General features: G+C 39.4%; 2 protein-coding genes across 7 annotated transcripts in view; one reads left to right on the top strand and one right to left on the bottom strand.

Moving 5' to 3' along the window:
* Nucleotides 1-1,253, bottom strand: part of SKIC3 (SKI3 subunit of superkiller complex) — a 112,186-nt gene extending 110,933 nt beyond the window's left edge. For 2 of the 5 annotated variants that reach the window (XM_072606096.1, XM_072606092.1), the window contains exon 1: nt 183-344. The gene's annotated coding sequence lies outside the window, so the exon portion shown is untranslated. Of the gene's footprint in view, nt 1-182; nt 345-1,183 lie in introns of those variants that run through there. The other 3 variants (XM_072606095.1, XM_072606091.1, XM_072606093.1) reach the window with 2 other exon arrangements.
* ARSK (arylsulfatase family member K) overlaps nt 359-19,500 on the top strand; it is a 56,817-nt gene continuing 37,675 nt past the window's right edge. The window contains exons 1-3 of one of the 2 annotated variants that reach the window (XM_072606099.1): nt 359-725; nt 9,119-9,248; nt 17,843-18,002. In XM_072606099.1, the coding sequence (XP_072462200.1) occupies nt 540-725; nt 9,119-9,248; nt 17,843-18,002 (476 nt within the window). In that variant the 5' untranslated portion in view covers nt 359-539. Of the gene's footprint in view, nt 726-9,118; nt 9,249-12,603; nt 12,835-17,842; nt 18,003-19,500 lie in introns of those variants that run through there. The other variant, XM_072606100.1, reaches the window with a different exon arrangement.

The raw sequence follows: 19,500 nt of genomic DNA, 5'->3' as shown, positions 1-19,500 counted from the left end.
GGCTGGCCGGCGGCCCACAACCACCTCAGCGAGGCCCCCCCACAGCCGGATCACGCTACTCCTGGGGTCACAGGAGGGGCGACCCCGGGCCCTCCTAGTGCAGACGCGCTGCCTCCCCACCCCAGGGGTCCCTAACCCAGCCCCTCCAACAAGACCCCGATTCATTTTTTTTCTACCTCTACCTTACTCCAGCCGCCTTCTACCCAAGGGTCAGGGCGCATGCGTATTTCTCAGGACAGACCCACGTGACCCAAACCAGCCGCAGAAAGAACTACTAGGAGCAGAGGGATTGGGGGGAGGTACAGAGTGAACAAGTTCCCAACCAAGTTACGTCAGGCGCCTGTGCGTCCCTGGGGCCTGCTGGGAGTTGTAGTTCTGCTCCTCTGCGCATCGTGAAGTGGCTCATTCAGAGGAAACGGGCTTGAATTAGCGGTACTGTTCCTCCGAAAAAGGTCAAAGCCCTGCAGCCGGGGGGGTGCACTTCCGGCTGTGTCCTGGGACTGAGAAGGGTAGGGTGAGCCCTACGGCCCGGTGGGGCGATGCAATGGTGGTCAGTAGGTGTGGTCCTGCTGGTGGTCACTTCTGCGGGTTCGGCTCCGGCCGCCCCAGCCCCCTGGGCAGGTAGACTGGAGGAAAAAGCGGGCCCAGGGTGGCCCCCTGTCCAGAGCGTAACAGCCCGGGATCCCTCGGTACCGAATGTGGTGCTGGTGGTGAGCGATTCTTTCGTAAGTACCAGGACGGGGAGAGAGGGCGCGCCTCCTCCCACCCCTGCACAGCTGCAGGCGGAAGGGCGCCCCCCTGTGAGCGGGCGGGCTAGGGAGGCACGTAGTGTACCAGAGACCGGGTGAGGCTGCCCGGACCCAGCCAGCTGCCCCAACGGCGCTGATCCGAGACGCCGCGGGCCTCTCTGAACCCCCACCCCCACTCGTGAGCTCACTTCCTGCAAATTAGGACGTGTGCACGCCGCGGAAGGGAACTGTCGGACCGCGGTCCCGAGTGACATTTTGCTCCCTCACCCACCTAGGGTGTTAACTTCGCAGATGAATAAAACTGGAAAGTGAATTCCCTGTTCGCTTTAATGCTGGTGGTCTGTTTGAAAAACGATAACCAGGAAAATGATAAAGAAGAGCCTCGTATGCCCGGTCCCGTCCACCCCTCCCCCCCCCTCCAGTGCCCTCAGTACCTTCCAGCGCTCTTGGACCCTGGGTCTGACCCCCGGTTCTGCCACTTCATTTCGGCCTCTGTAAGCCGGGGGCTCGGGGGTATTCCGCTTGTAAATCTAAGATCCCGTCCACAAGCAGTTCTTAAGCCAGGCACTGTGCCAAGTCTGGGATACAAAGAAGGCGATAGATACAAAGTGTCTGCTGTCGAGCTCATAATCGGGGGGGGGGGGGGGGGTCACGTGATCAGCTAGGTACAAATAATGTATACAGGATAAATTGGAGATACTCACAGGGAGGGCACCGAGATTAAGGAAGATCCAGAAAGGTTTCTAGCATAAGATGAGATGTTAGCTGGGACATGCAAGAACCTAGGGAGGGCAAGAGTTAGAGTGAGAAGGGGCAGAATTCCAGGCTTGTGGACAATGAAAATGCCCAGTGTTAGAAGACTGAGTGTCTTGTTCAAAAAAAATCAAAGAAGACTAACACTAGATCAGAGCATACATGGAGAGAAGTAAAGTATAAAAAGATTGGAAAGATAGGAAGGGCCAGATTATGAAGGATTTTAAAAACCAAATCAATAATTTTATTTTTGATCCTAGAGGTAATCGGGAACCATTGAACTTTATTGACTAGGGGAGTGACATGGTCAGACCTGTTCTTTAGGAAGACTACTGTGATAATTGAGTGGAAGATGGTATAGAATGGAGAGCCTTGAGGCAAGGAGGACAACCACAAGGCTATTGCAATGGTCAAGGCTCAGGTGATGAGAGCTTCTACTAGGATAGTGATATTGTCAAAAGATAGGTGAAATAAATGAGTAGTAAAGAATGCTAATTCCATATTTTTTTAGCTTGACAGATTGTACCTGAGTACATAAATACTTAACTATTACTCCAAAGATCTTTTTTAGATAACTGCAAGATTTAAAACAAATGTTGGATATAAAAAGGTATTACGTGTAACTCTTTTAAGCTTTTCCCAATCTCTCAGTCAAAAAACTTCTGCCATGATATCATCTTTATCTTTCCCCTAAACCCATACCTCCTCCTGGGGCAGCTAGGTGGTGCAGTGGATAGAACACCAGTGCAGGAGTCAGGAGGATCTGAATTCAAATGTTACCTCAGACACTTAACACTCACTAGCTGTGTGACCTTGGGCAAGTCACAACCCCAATTGCCTCTTCCTGGGTCATCTCCAGTCATCCTGATGAATATCTGGTCACTGGATTCAGATGGCTCTGGAGGAGAAGTAAGGCTGGTGACCTGCACAGCTCTTCCTCACTCAAAACAAAGTCAAGTGCAAGTCATGTCATCATTTCTCTGATGGCATGGTCTTCTTCGGCAACAAAGGAAGAACTCATACCTCCTCCTAGCTTCCCTTTTTATGTCAAGGACGCCATCATTCTTCTCGTCACCTATGTTCAAAACTGATAAAGTATCTTCAGCTTTTCATTCTCTCTCCATCGCACTATATAATTAGTCAATCTCAATAAGCATTGCTTCTGTTGCCTTCTCTCTACTTGTACCATAGAAATCCGAATTTAGACCTTCATCATGCAGTAAACTAATTTATAACCCTGCCTCCTTCTATTATGTCTCCTCTCCTATCTTTCATACAATTGCCAAGTCAAAATTCACTTTTTTATTCAATTTCATTTTACTTTCAATACAGAATTCTCTCCCTCCATGTTCCTTCTCCCTCACCAATTGAAAAGACAAGAAAAACAAAACTCATTATAAGTATATAAACTCATGCAAAGAAATTCCCATATCAGCTATGTTCAAAAAAAGAAAGAGAAGAAAATGTGCTTCAACTTTGCTCTAAAAATATGCTTCAGGCTACATTCGTGATTATGCCAACTTTCTATCCGGGAATTGATAGCATGTTCCATCATAAGTCCTTCGGGGTTGTGACTGGGCATTGTGTTGAACTGGGTATGTAACTTAAAAAAATAGAAAATTACAAATTTAAAAATTCCAGCTAAACACCAAAATAGGAGTCCTGAAAATCAAAGGAGAGATCAACAAAATTGAAAGTAAAAATACCATTAAACTAATAAATAAAATTAAGAGCTTTTTTCTAAAAACAAATGATAAAATAGATAAACCATTGCTGATTTGATTTTCTTTAAAAGAAAAAATAAAACCAAATTATCAGCATCAAAAATGAAATAGGTGAATTCACAGCAAAGAAAGAAGCAAACAAAAAAAAGAATCTGATGATAAAGATGACAGGAAAGTTCAAGACACAAACAGAGAAGAAAAGAATGACTCCTCAAAATCTGTAAGCAAAGCCTTAAAGAAAAATGCAATTTGGACACAAGATCAACAAGAATTCCTAAAAGAGTTAAAGCAAGAGTAAAAGAAGTAGCAAAAAAATGATTTTGAAAACTAAATGAGAATAGAGGAGAAAGAATGGTAAAAGAGGTAAGAGCTAGGGGAAAACTATATGAAAAGAGATCATTACATTCTAAATATATGAAAAAATAATGTGGGTAAAAAAGGTACAGAACTTTACTGAAGAAAATAACTCCTTGAAAATTAGAAATGTCGAAGTGGAAGCTAATGACTCCATTAGACATCAAGAAGTAATAGTCAAAATTCTGGGGAAAAAAATAGGAGAAATGAAGAAACTCAGGGACAGAAAGAAGTCCCAGGAAATTTCCTGTTCTGGTGCCCAGAACCAGTCTTTTCTCCTTTCCAGGGAGCTGAAATACTCCAGGCTATGTATACTCCAAGTCATATACCCTACCCAGTGTCTATAGACCTCTCTGTCAGTCTCCCTAAGCCACCTAGGACTAGATAAATGACTTACTGTGACTTCCTTTTGACTTTTCCAATGAGAATTCAGTCTGGTGTATTCTCTAGATCTTTGTTGAAAAGTGAGACAGACCTTAATGGTTCCTCTCACTGTGCCATCTTGATTCTACCTCCAATATTTATTCTTGAAGCAAGGTCTTACCGTAGTAGTTGACTGCTCAAAAAGTTTCAATGCCTCCCCATCTTCAATATAAAATACAATTTTTTTATATATATCTAAAGCTCTTCAGAGTATGGCTGCATTCTCCCCCTCCAGATTTGTTACTCCCATTCACATGACACACTATAACCAAACTAGTCACCCACTTGCTGATTCCCATACATAACATCTCATTGTGGTTTTGCACAGGCTCCCTGCCCTCATTCCCTCTTCACTTCTGCTTCTAGTAACTCAAGTGCTGCTGTCTTCAAGGACCTTTCCTCTCCGCCATGTCCCATTGTTCATTTCTCCCTTTTCCTTGTATATATGCTTTACTTATTTATCTGTAAACATATATTCCTTCACATACACACCAGAGAAAAATGTAAGTTTGTTGATGTCAAGGACTGTCTCACTTTTTAAAGTGTATCCCCAATGCCTCGCTTGGTGCCAGGCACAAAGTTAGTGCTTAATAAATGTATGTTGATTGAACCTTGATTGGCATTACCCACTTTTAAAAAGGCTACTGCTTAGATAGATTTTTAGTTATAAATTATAAAATTAGAAACTAAATGGGCATGTGTATAAGCTTTACAATCAATACATATGCTTTAGAATTAAGTGTGTGTTGATTCTTCTCTGTGTTATCTCTTCTCCCCACTCAGCATCCCATCTGGCAGCAGTCTTAATTTAGCTTCCAATAGCATGCTTCTTTCTATGCCAATTCTGAAATGGCCTTTTTCCCTAGCCTAATCGTATTCCATTTTCTATTTCAACTTTTCTACTTCAGCTACTCTAGCTATCATTTCCTCAGTCTTCATTCTTTTGCACTCAAACTCAAATGTAATAAACACTTCTTTTGCTTTCAAATACAAGAGAAGAAGCATCTGATTTTTTTCATGTTATAATTAAAGTGCAAACCACCCAGCTCGGCTGCCATTTGTTAATATCTACTGTGCATTAAGAGAGTTGAAAGTTATTTGTCTGACTTTGCCAGCATAGCTTGAAGGGATATACCTTCCTCTGAATTCCTAACCACCAGACCCAGATGGCTCTGGAGGAGAAAGTGAGGCTGGTGACTTTCCCTTTTTAAATAACCTTCCCTCATTTAAATCCAATTCACTTGCATGTCATGGCATCACTTCCCTGATGTCATAGTCCTCTTCAAGAATTCAGGACAAATAACACATACCTAGTGTTTATGCTCCTCATTTGGCATTTATTAGACGTGACTGTGAAGCAATGGGAACAAATTCTGTGAATCGAGTAGAAAACTAATCCATAGTTGTCTCTCATATTTACTGATTGAGAGTTGTTTTTTGGTCTGCATCTGTGATCAGTAGTGCCAATAAGCAACTAATCTGCATTTTTTTTCTTAGAAAATTGCCTGGGACACTGAGAGAGAAAGTAATTTACACAGGGATTAAGTAATTTATAATTTGGTCTTCCTAACTCAGGCAGTCTCCTCAGGCTGCCTCTCATCTCACTTCACAGGTCACGGGAGTTGTGCTAGAATGGACCTTAGAAAGTATAATTGTGAATCTAGAGCTCGAAAGAATTGAGGAGGCCATCTAGTTCAACTAGCCCAACCTTATTTTGCAGATGAAGAAACTGAAGCCCAGACAGGTTAATTAAATTGCCCAGATTCACATAGGTGAAATGAGTAGCACAGCTAAGATGACACCAGTGTCTCCTGACTTCAGATCCAGTGCTCTTGCCATATCATGGCTACTGTTGTAATGTATTTGTCCATCTCTCATAGTTTCATAACTAGAGCATAAGTTCCTTAAGAGTAGTAACCATGTTTCATATTATATCTTCCAAAGCACGTAAAAACCATACTTTATGTGTAATAATCATTTCATATTTTCATTAACTATTCATTGACTATCAGTAGATCTTTTTGTTGGTGTCAGCTAGGTGATATAGTAGATAGGAAATTGAACTTGGATATAGGAGGACCCAAGTTCAAATTCTGCCTCACAACTTTTAGCTGTGTCAGTTACTTTACGTCTTTTAGCCTCAGTTCCCCCATCTGTAAAATAGTGATAATAAAAACTCCTACATCACACAGGGTTGTTTTAAGGATCAAATGAGATTAGATAAAGCACCAGTACAAATCTTAAAAGCATTATGTAAATACTAGCTATTATCATTTTTATTATCATTATTTCAGAACTTCATTTTGGAAAGTAAGATATTTTGCAGAATTTACTTTTCCAATTAACTGAAGATTATTCTTTCCTCATCTAAATTTCACTTTAAAGCAGTTTTTATGGACAAGATGTATTACACACTTTTCTGCTACTTATTAGTACAAAAGTATTTATTAAATGTCTGCTGTATTCAAGACACTGTTTGAAGTGCTAAGGGTACAGAGACAGAAGTGAAGCAGTATCATATTAAATAGTGCTATATTGAATAAGATGTTCTAAACGTAATTTAAGATAAAAAGAGGATTTATGTTTGATCCTAGAGGTAATAGGGAACCACTAGAGTTTACTGAATAGGAGGAAGGGTGAGGGTGGGGGAGTCATTGTGTGACAGATCAAATATAAATCCTCTTTTCATACTCAAAGCTCTTCATAACCCAGCCTCCTCCTCCCACCCTTGTCGTACACCTTATGCCTTATACCTCCCCCCTCCCACTTTGATCTAGTGACACTGGTCTCCTTGCTTTTTCTCGCAAAAGACACTCCATCTCCTGACTCTTGGCATTTTCTATGGCTGCCCTCATGCCTTGAATACTCTCCCTCCTCATCCTGGCTTCCTGTCTTCGCTGATTTCCTTTGTATCCCAGCTAAAATCCTACCTTCTACTAGAAGTTCTTCCCAATCCCTCTTAATTCTGGTCTCTTCCCTCTTGATTATTTCCCATTTATCCTGCATATAGGCTTATATAAGTTGATTGTACATAGTTGTCTACATTTTCATCATATATTCTCCCCAAAGCCAAAAAACACTCCTCTATCTGCGTAGTCCAGCAAAACAAATGGTACATTAGCCATGTCCAAAGGTATATGTCTCTTTCTGAAGTTCGTCACCTCACTGTTAGGGGATAAGTGGCATATTTCATTTTCCTTCTTTCAGACTCGTGGTTTATCATTGTGTTGATCACAATTCTCAAATCTTTCAGTTATTTACTCTATAATGTTATCATTGGATAAATTGTTCTCCTAGTTCTGCTTACTTCTCTCTGCATCAGTTCATAAAAGTCTTCCTCTGAATTGTCTATTCCTTACATTCAGTACCACAAATTGTTTAGCCTTTCTCCTGTAAAAGGACACTTCCTTAGTTTTCACCGTTTTGCTACCACGAAAGAATTGCTATAAATTTTTTACACATATAAATCATTTTTCTGTAGGCAGCTTGGTGATGCCTTAGATAGAGCCTAGGCCTGGAGTCAGGAAGACCTGAGTTCAAATCTGGCTTCAACTACTTAGCCTCTCACTGCCTCATTTTCCTCAGTTGTGAAATGGAGATAATAATAGCACCAACTTTGCAGAATTGTTGTGAGGATCAAGTGAGATAATGTGTGTAAAGTACTTAGTACAATGCCCAGCACTTAGTAGGTGTTACATAAATGTTTATCCCCTTTTCCACCTTCCCTGTTTCTCTTTCTTTGATTTCTTTCAGGTAGAGACCTAGTAGCTAAGAGTGTGTACAGTTTGGTAACTTTCCTAGCTTCGTTTCAAATTGCTTTCAAAAAATGGCTAGACCAGCTCACAGTTCACTAGCAGCACAATTCTCTACCTGTTCTTTCTCACAGTCTCTCCAGCATTTGTCATTTTCCTCTTTTGTCATCTCTGCCAGTCTGAGAAGCACAGGATAGAAACTTAAGGTTGCTTCAATTTACATTTATCCAGTTATTAGTGATTCGAAAGATATTTTTCCATATATCATGATAGCTTGGATTTCCTCTTTTGAAACTGCCTACTCATATCCTTTTATCATTTATCAATCAAGAATAAGGGATTTAACCACTACGTGAAAAATTAATTAGAGAAGCAAGCACTTGAGGCAGAGACCAATTAGAAGACCATTAGAGTAATCCAGGCAAGATGTGATTAGAACCTGGACCAGGGTGGTGACCTTGGAAAGAATGGGGTGGCTGTGAGAGATGTTATGGAGGTAGACTCAATGAGACTTAGCTATGTAGATGTTAGCAGTGAGTTGAGAGGGAAAAACTAAGGAAAATTCTGAGGGTATAAACCTGAGTGATTTGAGGGGTGGCCCTTGACAGAAATAAGGAAATGGAAATGAGGAGAGGGATATGAGAAGAAAGATAAGGAGTTCTCTTTTGGGCAGATGAAGTTTGATAAGCTTAGGGATCGTCCAGTTGGAAATGTCCAGTTTACAGTTGTTGATACAGTACTAACGTTTGAGAGCTGTTTATATAAATCTGGAAATGATCTTCATAGAGATGATCATTGAATCCATGAAAGCTGATGACATCACAGGGAGAAGAGGACCTAGAACAGAGCCTTGGGTGATGAATATTTGGTATATTTGATTTCCATGAGTGAATGAAGAGGCACTAATTAAGCCTTTATTGTGTGCCAGACCTTGGGCTAAGAGCTAAAAGTACAAATGCAAAAGTGAAGTAGTCCTTGCCCTCAAGTAGCTTACCTTCTAATAAGTTTACATTCTAATAGGTGGCCAGGAAGGGACTTTTAGTCTCCGGAGTCTGAGGGATGGTGATATTGATCTCACAAAGGAGTTGAGCAGTGTCATAAAAACCCTGTGATGTACATTGATAAACTTATTCCACTCATATGAATTTAATTGTAGTACTATACATTTAATAACTGATTTCTTAATGTTTCTGTGCTAATTTAATTATCTGTAGAATGAAAATGCACATTTTTTGTTTTACACCATTGTTTTGAATACTGTGAAGATAATTTTAAATTCCTTTGCAAATTATAAATGTTAGCATTATCATTGGAAAATATGCTTCTTGTATAATGTGATTAACTATTGTTTCTTTGATTACAGGATGGAAGGCTCACATTTCATCCAGGAAATCAGACAGTGGCACTTCCTTTTATAAATTTCATGAAAAAACATGGTACCATTTTTCTCAATGCATATACAAACTCTCCAATCTGTTGCCCATCACGTGCAGGTACAGATGTCCTTATTATATATTTTAGTTGAAGTAAATAATACAATATGGAATTTAGTTTAAGTTGTCATTAGTGTTAAAATTCAGAGAACATAATATATTTAACCTTCCGAATATAGAGAGCTTTATCTGAGTATCTGCTAACATACTAATCATGATAGTAAATGCTTCCAGATTCAGACTTCACTAGTTGCCATGCAGTTTTCATTTCTCAGATTACTATGGGCACCTCCATAGTTTGGCTTAGTCTAGAGAAATAGTTATACTGGCAAAATGCCACTGGCATTAAGCAGTGTATAATTCAGGAATAGGATATCAAAGCATGAATTGATATAATTGAAAGTTTAATCCTTTATCTTTTCTCCAAAACAGCAGTTTTTCTTGGCTTCTCTGTAACTCCTTTGTGTTTTGAAGTTTGTATAGCACTTAGTAGTTTGGCTTTTATCTCTCTAAATTATTAAGATATTTACTATTCTTGGAATTTCCCCAAGTTAAAGATACTTATGTTTTCAATTGAATATGTTTCCAACAAAAGAGGAAACTTGAAATTTATATTATGGAGTCTGTAGCTTCAGAACTTGATTTAGTTTATTTTCTAATCCACCCTTGGAATTTCACCATTATAGGGAACTCCCAGCAAGGAAATTCCCTGTATTATTGCAGATTAACAGCTGCCCTGCAATTTATAAACTTAGAGTGTGACTTTGGACACAGACTGCACACACATAATGTGTCAGAAATGGGACTTGAGCTTAGAAGTTCTCAACCTTGAGAAAGACTTTCCATTATTCTAGGCTGCCTCAAATGTTGTATATTTTTACCTTCTTCATTGAAGTAGGAGACAAGGATCTTTTGCTTCAATATTTCAATGGATTGGTGAACGCATCAATATGAATTCTCCTTCCAAAAGCAAAGATTGCAGTCCAGCCACACTTTCGTATCCTGTGCAACTCTTGTCCAAGGCCTCCCATAAATCATTCATAAAGGATCTTAGCTTTACCTGGGCACCAGTGCACTGTCCTATTAACAAGTTTTGTAAAGATGAGACAGTATGCATATAGATCAGTAATTATGAATATTCTCTCATTTCTTTTTTGTTGTTGCTCTTATAATAAGGTCCATTTTTTTCTGTCTTTTAAAATACTGTCTTCCAGATATTTTGAGAATCACCCCCTCAATTCTCAAATTACGTTATCTATAGATAACAGAGTCTTGACGCTTTTCCCAGTTTTTTCCTTTAGTGCCATTTATGCTTCCTCATGTAGCACATTAGGGGCTGTAAATGTTAGGCAGTTTTTGACTTCTAAGACTCCTCATCACTCATCACCCATAACCTCCTAATAACCACATCTCATGCTTTTTTTCTGGTTTTTCCCTCCTTGATCCTGTAACACTTGACACTTCCTGAATAGTTTCTCTTCCATAGGTTTTTGTGACACTGCTCCATCAGATTGTAGAGCATGCACTGTCTTTTCCATTTGTTTCCCTAGAACAGTGCCTGGCACACAGTCAGCACTTAACAAATACTTGCTGACTGCTCTCTCACTTCTCCGGCTCCCTTTCTGGCTATCCTTCCTCTGTCTCTGTTTTTGTTTTTACTGTTTATTGTTGCTGTCATACCCACAAAGCTCTGTTCTTCTCCCTTTAATTTCTGGGATCTCATTAACTACCATGAATTCAGTTGTCATTGAATTAAATCAATGACATATCATAGCCACTCGTTTTTATTTTCTAGTTTGATATTGATTTTTATCTTTGTTCTGATAAATCAGGGTAGGTAATCAGAATAATTGTGGATAGCCAACTGATTTAGAAACAACGCCTACATTAGTAACTACTTATCTATTAATATATAATCATATTTAATTTTTGTGGCATTATTTGGTACCTGCTTAGGTTATCTTCTTGTTGAAGAAGATATTCATGATGGTAGGCAAGAAGGCATGAGCCTTTAATGTCCTTCTTTCTTGCTTCTCAGTCATCTTTTTCAGCACCTGGCTTTACTGTCCTTCCCATAATTACCTTTGAGGTCACAGAGTTTGAAAGTGCATATTAATTTCATTTGAAGGGCTTTATCAAGTTCTTCATAGAATATTTCCACCCCATCCTCTACTATATATATTACACAAGCTGCATTTATTTTTATGGGAGTCTCCTTGCAAATATTTACCATGAGCAATATGAGATGACTAAATGTCCTATGAAATATTTCTTTCTAAATTATTTTTATCTATTTTGTTAAATATTTCCCAATTACATGTAAAAAATTTTAATGTTTTTTTTTTTTAAATTTCCAGTTCCTGGTTCTTTCTTTCCTCCGTGTCCCTCTCCCTGTTTGAGAAGGCAAGCAATTTGATTTTGACTATGCATGTGAGGTCATGCAAAACATATTTCCATATTAGCTATGTTGCAAATGAAAACATAATCAAAATAAGCTATAAAAATTAAGTTTCAAAAAACTTAGTTTCACTCTGCATTCAGAGTTCATCAGTTCTCTCTCTCTTTCTTTAAAGGTTGATCGTATTTTTTTCCGTGGGTCCGTTAGAATTGTCTTGAATCATTGAGTTGATCGTCTTTACAATATTGTGTTACTGTGTACAATGTTCTCCTTGTTCTTTTCACTTTACTTTACTTAAGTTCATACCAGTCTTTCCAGGTTTTTCTCTAATCCTCCTACTTGACATTTCTTATAGCACAATAGCATGCCATCACAATCATATGCCACAGCTTGTTTGGACATTCCCCAGTTAATGGATCTCCTCACTTTCCAGTTCTTTAATACCACAGAAAGAGTTGCTATAAATATTTTTGCACAAGTAGGTCCTTTTTCCTTTTATTTGATCTTTTTGGGATACAGACCTAGTAGTGGAATTGATGGATCAAAGGGTATACACAGTTTTATAGCCCTTTGGGACCCTTTGGCTTTTCTGTCATGCTGGCTAATTTGATAGGTGTGAGATGTTGTGAAAGAGTTGTTTTAATTTGCATTTCTCCTATCTATGATGATTTAGATCATTTTTTCATGTGACTGTTCTTTTTTCTTTCTGTTTTTGTTCTCTTTGGTTTAGTTTTCAAAGCCATGTTTGTGTAATAAAAGGAATTTGGTAGGAATGCTTCTTTACCTACTTTTTCAGATAGTTTTTATAGTGTTGGGATTAATTATTCCTTACATGTTTGGTAGAATTCATTTGTGAATCCATCTGACCCTGGGGATTTTTTCCTTAGGCAGCCCATGAATAGCTTCTTCAATTTTTTTTCTAAAATAGGGTTATTTGGGGGAGGAGCCAAGATGGCGGAGCAGAAAGATACACATATTCTAGCTCCTAACCCACAGCCCATAAAATACCTGTAAAGAAGAACTCCCAACAAATTCTGGAGCAGCAGAATCCACAGAACAATGGAGTGGAGGAGATTTCTGTTCCAGAGAGACCTGAAAAACCGACACCAAATGTCTGTCGCGCACCAGGCCTGCAGCAGAGCCCAGCCCTGCCTTGGCCACGCAACACCAAGGGGAACAGATCCAAGCAGGCTCCAGGGACAGAATCTCCACCAGCTGCGCAGGTCCCTCCACCCACAGCCGCCAAAGGTCAGTGAGAGAGTCTTTTCATCTGGCTGTGAGGGGAGTGGGGTATGCCCATGACTCAGGCCCCCTCGGGAGACAGCAGTGGAGGCAGCAGCAGACAAGGGCTCCCAAAGCAGGCAGGAGCTGGGATCCCTTGTTGAAGGTCGCCCATAAACCCCCTGAGGGAACTGAGCCTTGTGTGGCAGCCCTGCCCCCACCTGAGCACCTGAACTTAATCTCACACTGAATAGCAGCCCCACCCCCGCTGAAAGCCCTGAGGCTGGGAAGCAGCATTTGAATCTCAGCCCCCAAGCACTACCTGGAGATCTGAAGGTGAGGTGGGTGTGGAGAGGAAACTCAGAAGTCAAGTAACTGGCTGGGAAAATGCCCAGAAAAGGGAAAAAAAATAAGACCATAGAAGGTTACTTTCTTGGTGAACAGATATCTCCCTCCATCCTTTCTGGTGAGGAAGAACAATGCTTATCATCAGGGAAAGACATAGAAGTCAAGGCTTCTGTATCCCAAACATCCAAAATAAATATTCAATGGGCTCAGGCCATGGAAGAGCTCAAAAAGAATTTTGAAAATCAAGTTAGAGAGGTGGAGGAAAAACTGGAAAGAGAAATGAGAGAGGTGCAAGAAAAGCATGAAAAGCAGGTCAACACCTTGCTAAAGGAGACCCAAAAAAATGCTGAAGAAAATAACACCTGGAAAAATAGGCTAACTCAATTGGCAAAAGAGGTTCAAAAAGCCAGTGAGGAGAAGAGTGCTTTCAAAAGCAGAATTAGCCAAATGGAAAAGGAGGTCCAAAAGCTCACTGAAGAAAATAGTTCTGTAAAAATTAGAATGGAACAGATGGAGGCTGATGACTTTATGAGAAACCAAGAAATCACAAAACAAAACCAAAAGAATGAAAAAATGGAAGATAATGTGAAGTATCTCATTGGAAAAACAACTGACCTGGAAAATAGATCCAGAAGAGACAATTTAAAAATTATGGGACTACCTGAAAGCCATGATCAAAAAAAGAGCCTAGATATCATCTTTCATGAAATTATCAAGGAAAACTGCCCTGAGATTCTAGAACCAGAGGGCAAAATAAGTATTCAAGGAATCCACCAATCACCGCCTGAAAGAGATCCAAAAAGAGAAACTCCTAGGAACATTGTGGCCAAATTCCAGAGTTCCCTGGTCAAGGAGAAAATATTGCAAGCAGCTAGAAAGAAACAATTCAAGTATTGTGGAAATACAATCAGGATAACACAAGATCTAGCAGCTTCTACATTAAGGGATCGAAGGGCATGGAATAGGATATTCCAGAAGTCAAGGGAACTAGAACTAAAACCAAGAATCACCTACCCAGCAAAATGGAGTATAATACTTAAGGGGAAAAAAATGGTCTTTCAATGAAATCGAGGACTTTCAAGCATTCTTGATGAAAAGACCAGAGCTGAAAAGAAAATTTGACTTTCAAACACAAGAATGAAGAGAAGCATGAAAAGGTAAATAGCAAAGAGAAGTCATAAGGGATTTACTAAAGTTTGTTTACATTCCTACATGGAAAGACAATATTTGTAACTCTTGAAACTTTTCAGTATCTAGGTAGTTGGTGGGATTATACACACACACACACACACACACACACACACACACACACATACACACACAGAGCACAGAGTGAATTGAATAGGATGGGATCATATCTTAAAAAATGAAATTAAGCGGTGAGAGAGACATATATTGGGAGGAGAAAGGGAGAAATGGAATGGGGCAGACTATCTCTCATAAAAGAGGCAAGCAAAAGACTTTTTAGTGGAGGGAAAAAGAGGGGAGGTGAGAGAAAAACATGAAGTTTACTCTCATCACACTTGACTCAAGGAAGGAATAAAATACACACTCATTTTGGTGTGTATTTTACACATACAGGCAAGTGGGGGAGAAGGGGATAAGCAGGGTGGGGGGGATGATGGAAGGGAGGGCAATGGGAGGAGGGAGTAATTTGAAGTCAACACTTGGGGAGGGACAGGATCCAAAGAGAGAATAGAAGCAATGGGGGGCAGGATAGGATGGAGGGAAATATAGTTAGTCTTACACAACACGACTATCATGGAAGTCATTTGCAAAACTACACAGATATGGCCTATATTGAATTGCTTGCCTTTCCAAAGGGAATGAGTGGGGAGGGAGGGATGAAGAGAAGTTGGAACTCAAAGTTTTAGGAACAACTGTCGAGTACTGTTCTTGCTACTAGGAAATAAGAAATACAGATAATGGGGTATAGAAAGTTATCTGGCCCTACAGGACAAAAGAGAAGATGGGGACAAGGGAAGGGAGGGATAATAGAAGAGAGGGCAGATTGGTGATGGGGCAATTAGAATGCTTGGTGTTTTGGGGTGGGGGGAGGGACAAATGAGGGGAAAATTTGGAACCCAAAATTTTGTGAAAATGAATGTTAAAAGTTAAATAAATTTAAAGTAAAAAAAAATAAAATAGGGTTATTTTAAGTATTCTGTTCCATCTTCTGTTAATCTGGGCAGTTTTTATTTTCATAAACATTCATTTCACTTAAAGGCTTTTTAGTTTATTCTTTTTCTAGTTTTTTTTTTGTTTGTTTTTTTTAGTTATATGCTCAATTCATTGATCTCTTTCTTTTACTGGTATATTATACATTTATAGATACGATTACTGCTTTGGCTGAGTCCCACAAATTTTGGTATATTGTCTCATTGTCGCCATTCTCTTTAATGAAATTATTCATTGTTTCTGTGACTTGTTCTTTGACCAATACATTCCTTAGGATTAGATTATTTAATTTCCGATTATCTTTTAATCTATACTTTTACAGCCCTTTATTAAAAATCTAATTTTATTGCATTGTGTGTGGAAAGGTACATTTAATATTTCTACTTTTCTTTGGTTGTGAGGTTTTAATGCCCTAACATGTGGTCAGTTTTTGTGAAAGTTTCATGTAGAGCTCAGAAAAAGGTAGCCTCGATGTTGGGGGTGTAAGCTCAGTTTCATGTGGACAGTCTCGGGCAGGTAAAAGTGAGGACTTCTAAACCTCAGAGTTCTCATGAGGCCCCCCAGGGAACAGCTGGAAATTGAGGCGTGAGACCCGGGCTATCTCGTGCATTTCTGGCTAGGTGGAATCTATCACCTCCTTTCCATTCCCATTCAGTTTGCCCTTGATAGATATCATATCTAACTTTTCTAAGATTGTATTCATCTTCTGGGCTTCTTTCTTGTTTATTTTATGGTTAGATATATCTGTTTCTGAGAGGGGAAAGTTGAAGTCCTCCACTTGCATAGACTTACTGTATATTTCTTCCTATAATTCATTGAACTTTTCCTTTAAAAATTTGAATGCTATGCCATTTGGTGCCTAGATGTTTAGGATTGATATAACTTTGTTGTCTGTGCTTCCTTTTAGCAAGATGTAGTTTACCTGCTTATCCTTTTTAATTAGGGCTCTTTTTGCTTTTGCTTTGTCTGAGATCATGGTTGCTACTCCTGCCTTTTTTTACATCAGCTGAAGGATAATAGATTCTTCATTAGCCCCGTATTTTAACTTTGTGTATGTTTCTGTTTCAAGTGTATTTCTTGTAAACTACATATTGTTCAATTCTGGTTCCTAATCCACTCTGCTATCCACTTCCATTTTGTGGGTCATTTCGTCCCATTAACATTTGCAGTTATGATCACTAACTGTGCATTATGAAATACTTCTTGTTGACCTTAGACACACAGTAAAACTACCACTCCTTTCCTTGCCTCCCTCAGGTATCAGTTCCTCCTATAGCATGTCTGTTCAGTAGTTCACTGAACACAGATTTTAAGTGACTACAACTAATTCAGCTTCATAATCTTGAAACTTTGTGAATTTTAGCATCCTGTGTCCCTTTTTCTGCCACTTCAAAGTCATAAAGCTACATAATACTGAAGGCCGTATTTTCCTTTTCTACAAAGGAAGCCTTTTCCCATGGCTAAAGAGGTCATCTCCAAAGGACCACACTACTTGGAATCGTCTTTTCATCCTGAACTGTGCTAGTCCTTACAGAGCAGAGAGTCTGTGGTTAAGACTGTTTTGGGAAACTTTATAATGTGGCCGTAATCTGTGCTCCACTGGCATAGCCTTCCAGAACTCAGGACAACTCCGGACTGAGGCATCGGAGTAGGAAATTGGGAAATGTTTCCTGTTGATCGTTATAGAAATAAACAGTATGTTCATTGATCTGTTAGCAATATATTTTTATCCCTAATATATATGTAGTGTTGAGGTGATTGATTTACTCAACCCCACTCCACTTAAAGTAATAAGATACCCAAAGAATCAGTCCATCTGTAAACCTTAGACTAGTTTCAAAAAGCCTTTTGAAACTTCACACAAGACTTCTGATTTTTTGGATAGATTGAGAAAACTTGGTCACGACTCAGGGATCATCTATAAATTATCAAGTGAGTTCAGAAGGGAAATTGGATTAAGTATGACATTCCAGCACACCCCTGAGGAGCAAAGACATTACTGAGCTATGATAGAGATGGGAGATATCAAGATGAGTCATTGGCTCTACAGGTATCTCTTTCAACTCAGTTTTCCCTCCTGGTGCCTGTCTAATCACCGATGTTATTAGTATAATCTGTTATTTCATTACCCAAGCATTTCCAATAAACTGAATTTTGCCTCAACCACAAAAAGGTCAGGGGTTAACTAGAAATAGATAGAAATGTAAAGTTAGGCAAAGACCAACCACTGTCTAAATGTTAGTAATTATCTTAACTGGAGGTTAAGAGTATGACTGAGCTTATAATTTTATGCCTAAAATAAATAAATATCCTATACTTATTACTCCCCTAGCCTTTAAATGAGCCAAAGTATGTGTATGTGTATGTGTATATATGTATATGTATATTTATATATGCATGTATGCATACTTACATATATACATATGTATAAGCATATATATATTATAGACATGTGTGTGTATTGTGTTTATTTTAAATTCTTATAATCCCTATTTTATGTGTCTTTCAGCAATGTGGAGTGGCCTCTTTACTCATTTAACTGAATCATGGAATAATTTTAAGGGTCTGGATCAAAATTACACAACATGGATGGACGTCTTGCAAAAATCTGGCTACCATACACAAAAGTTTGGAAAATTAGACTATACTTCAGGACATCACTCCATTAGGTAAGCAATGAATCATATACCTACTGATATAGTGTGTGTGAATGTATGTGGATATATATGTTAACGTGACTATCTTTATAAACATATTATTAAATTTTTGTTTCTGTGGATCTAACTTAGATTTTAATGATATCTTCTTAAACTAATATGACTAATGTACTTAGGATTTTCCAAAAACATTAAAAGATAAATCCAAATGATTCTAAGGTCTGTTCCATTTGTTGTTTTTGACATGTACGTCTCAGCCAGTGTTTATTATAGGTTGTTGTGTGTTTGTCCTTTGTTCTTGAAGAGGGCTGTGACATCAGGGAGATGATGACATGACTTGCAGTTGACTTTGATTTAAGTGAGGGAGGGCTGTGCAAGATCACCAACCTCACTTTCTCCTCCAGAGCCATTCAGTTCAGTGGCCAGATATTCATCAGGATGACTGGAGATGGCCTTAGGATGCAGTGGGAGACCCTTTCAGGTTCTCACTTTGAGATAACACCTATTCAGTGAATAGGCCCCTTTAAGCAGTTACTCAAGAAATGGCTCCTTTAATAAAAAAAAAAAAATGAAATTGGGAGGGGAAGACGCTCAGGGTTCCTGGCCGAAAGAGAAACAGTTACTATTTGGTACTTACATTCATTCTGTGCTAGGAGGGCTGGGAACTATGACCTCCAGAGTGAATTGGGCTTAAGACTTGGTCTTTAAGAAAGAGATCTAGCCAGTAAACGCAAAGGAAAAAAGGCAGCTTTGGCCATCAAAGTGTACCTTCCTCTGAGCAAAGTACCCCGAGTAAGGAGGGAGAGGGGAGGAGATGCTTCTCACTCACAGGCTGTGTTTGTCCTTCTTTCTCAAAGAGTACCATGACATCAGGGAGATGATGATATGACTTGTACCTTCTTTAAAGAAATCAAAGTCCTATTTGGATTCTACCCTCGAGGTCCAACAGAACCAGTCTCATCCCTGGTCTGTATCACATCCCTTCAAATTCTTGTCACATTCCCCGAGTCTTCTCTTCTCCAAGTTAATATCCTCATATCCTTCAGTCTGTCTTCATAGAACATAAACTCACAGCTCTTCATCCTCCAATTTGCTGTCCCCTGGACGCTCTACCTTGTAGCTTGCAAGACCCAAGTTCAAATTCACCCTCAGACACTTTCTAGCTACATGACCACAGGCAAGTCACTGAATCTCTTTCAGCTTCAGTTACCTCATCTCTACAGTGGGGGTGACAATAGCACCTACCTCCCAGGGTGGTTATGAGAACCAGATGAGAGATATATGAGGCACCCTGAAAACCTTATAGCACTATGTAAATGCTAGCTAATATTATTATGCGTCCCCTACCTTACACTTGTGAAGCTTTTTTTGTGTAATTTCATTGATGTGGATGTTCCCATCAGTACTACATATTACAAACTCTGCATGCCTTCCTCTCCTCCCTTAAATCCACCACAGGAAGTCAACCCCATGTTCTGAGGAGTGGCCTCAAATTCTCCAGCCTTGTCCC

The sequence above is a fragment of the Notamacropus eugenii genome, chromosome 4, assembly GCF_028372415.1.
Source record: "Notamacropus eugenii isolate mMacEug1 chromosome 4, mMacEug1.pri_v2, whole genome shotgun sequence".
Classification (NCBI taxonomy): Eukaryota; Metazoa; Chordata; class Mammalia; order Diprotodontia; family Macropodidae; genus Notamacropus; species Notamacropus eugenii.
Note: the sequence above shows the minus strand (reverse complement) of the source record. Positions and strands in the feature narration are given on the sequence as shown.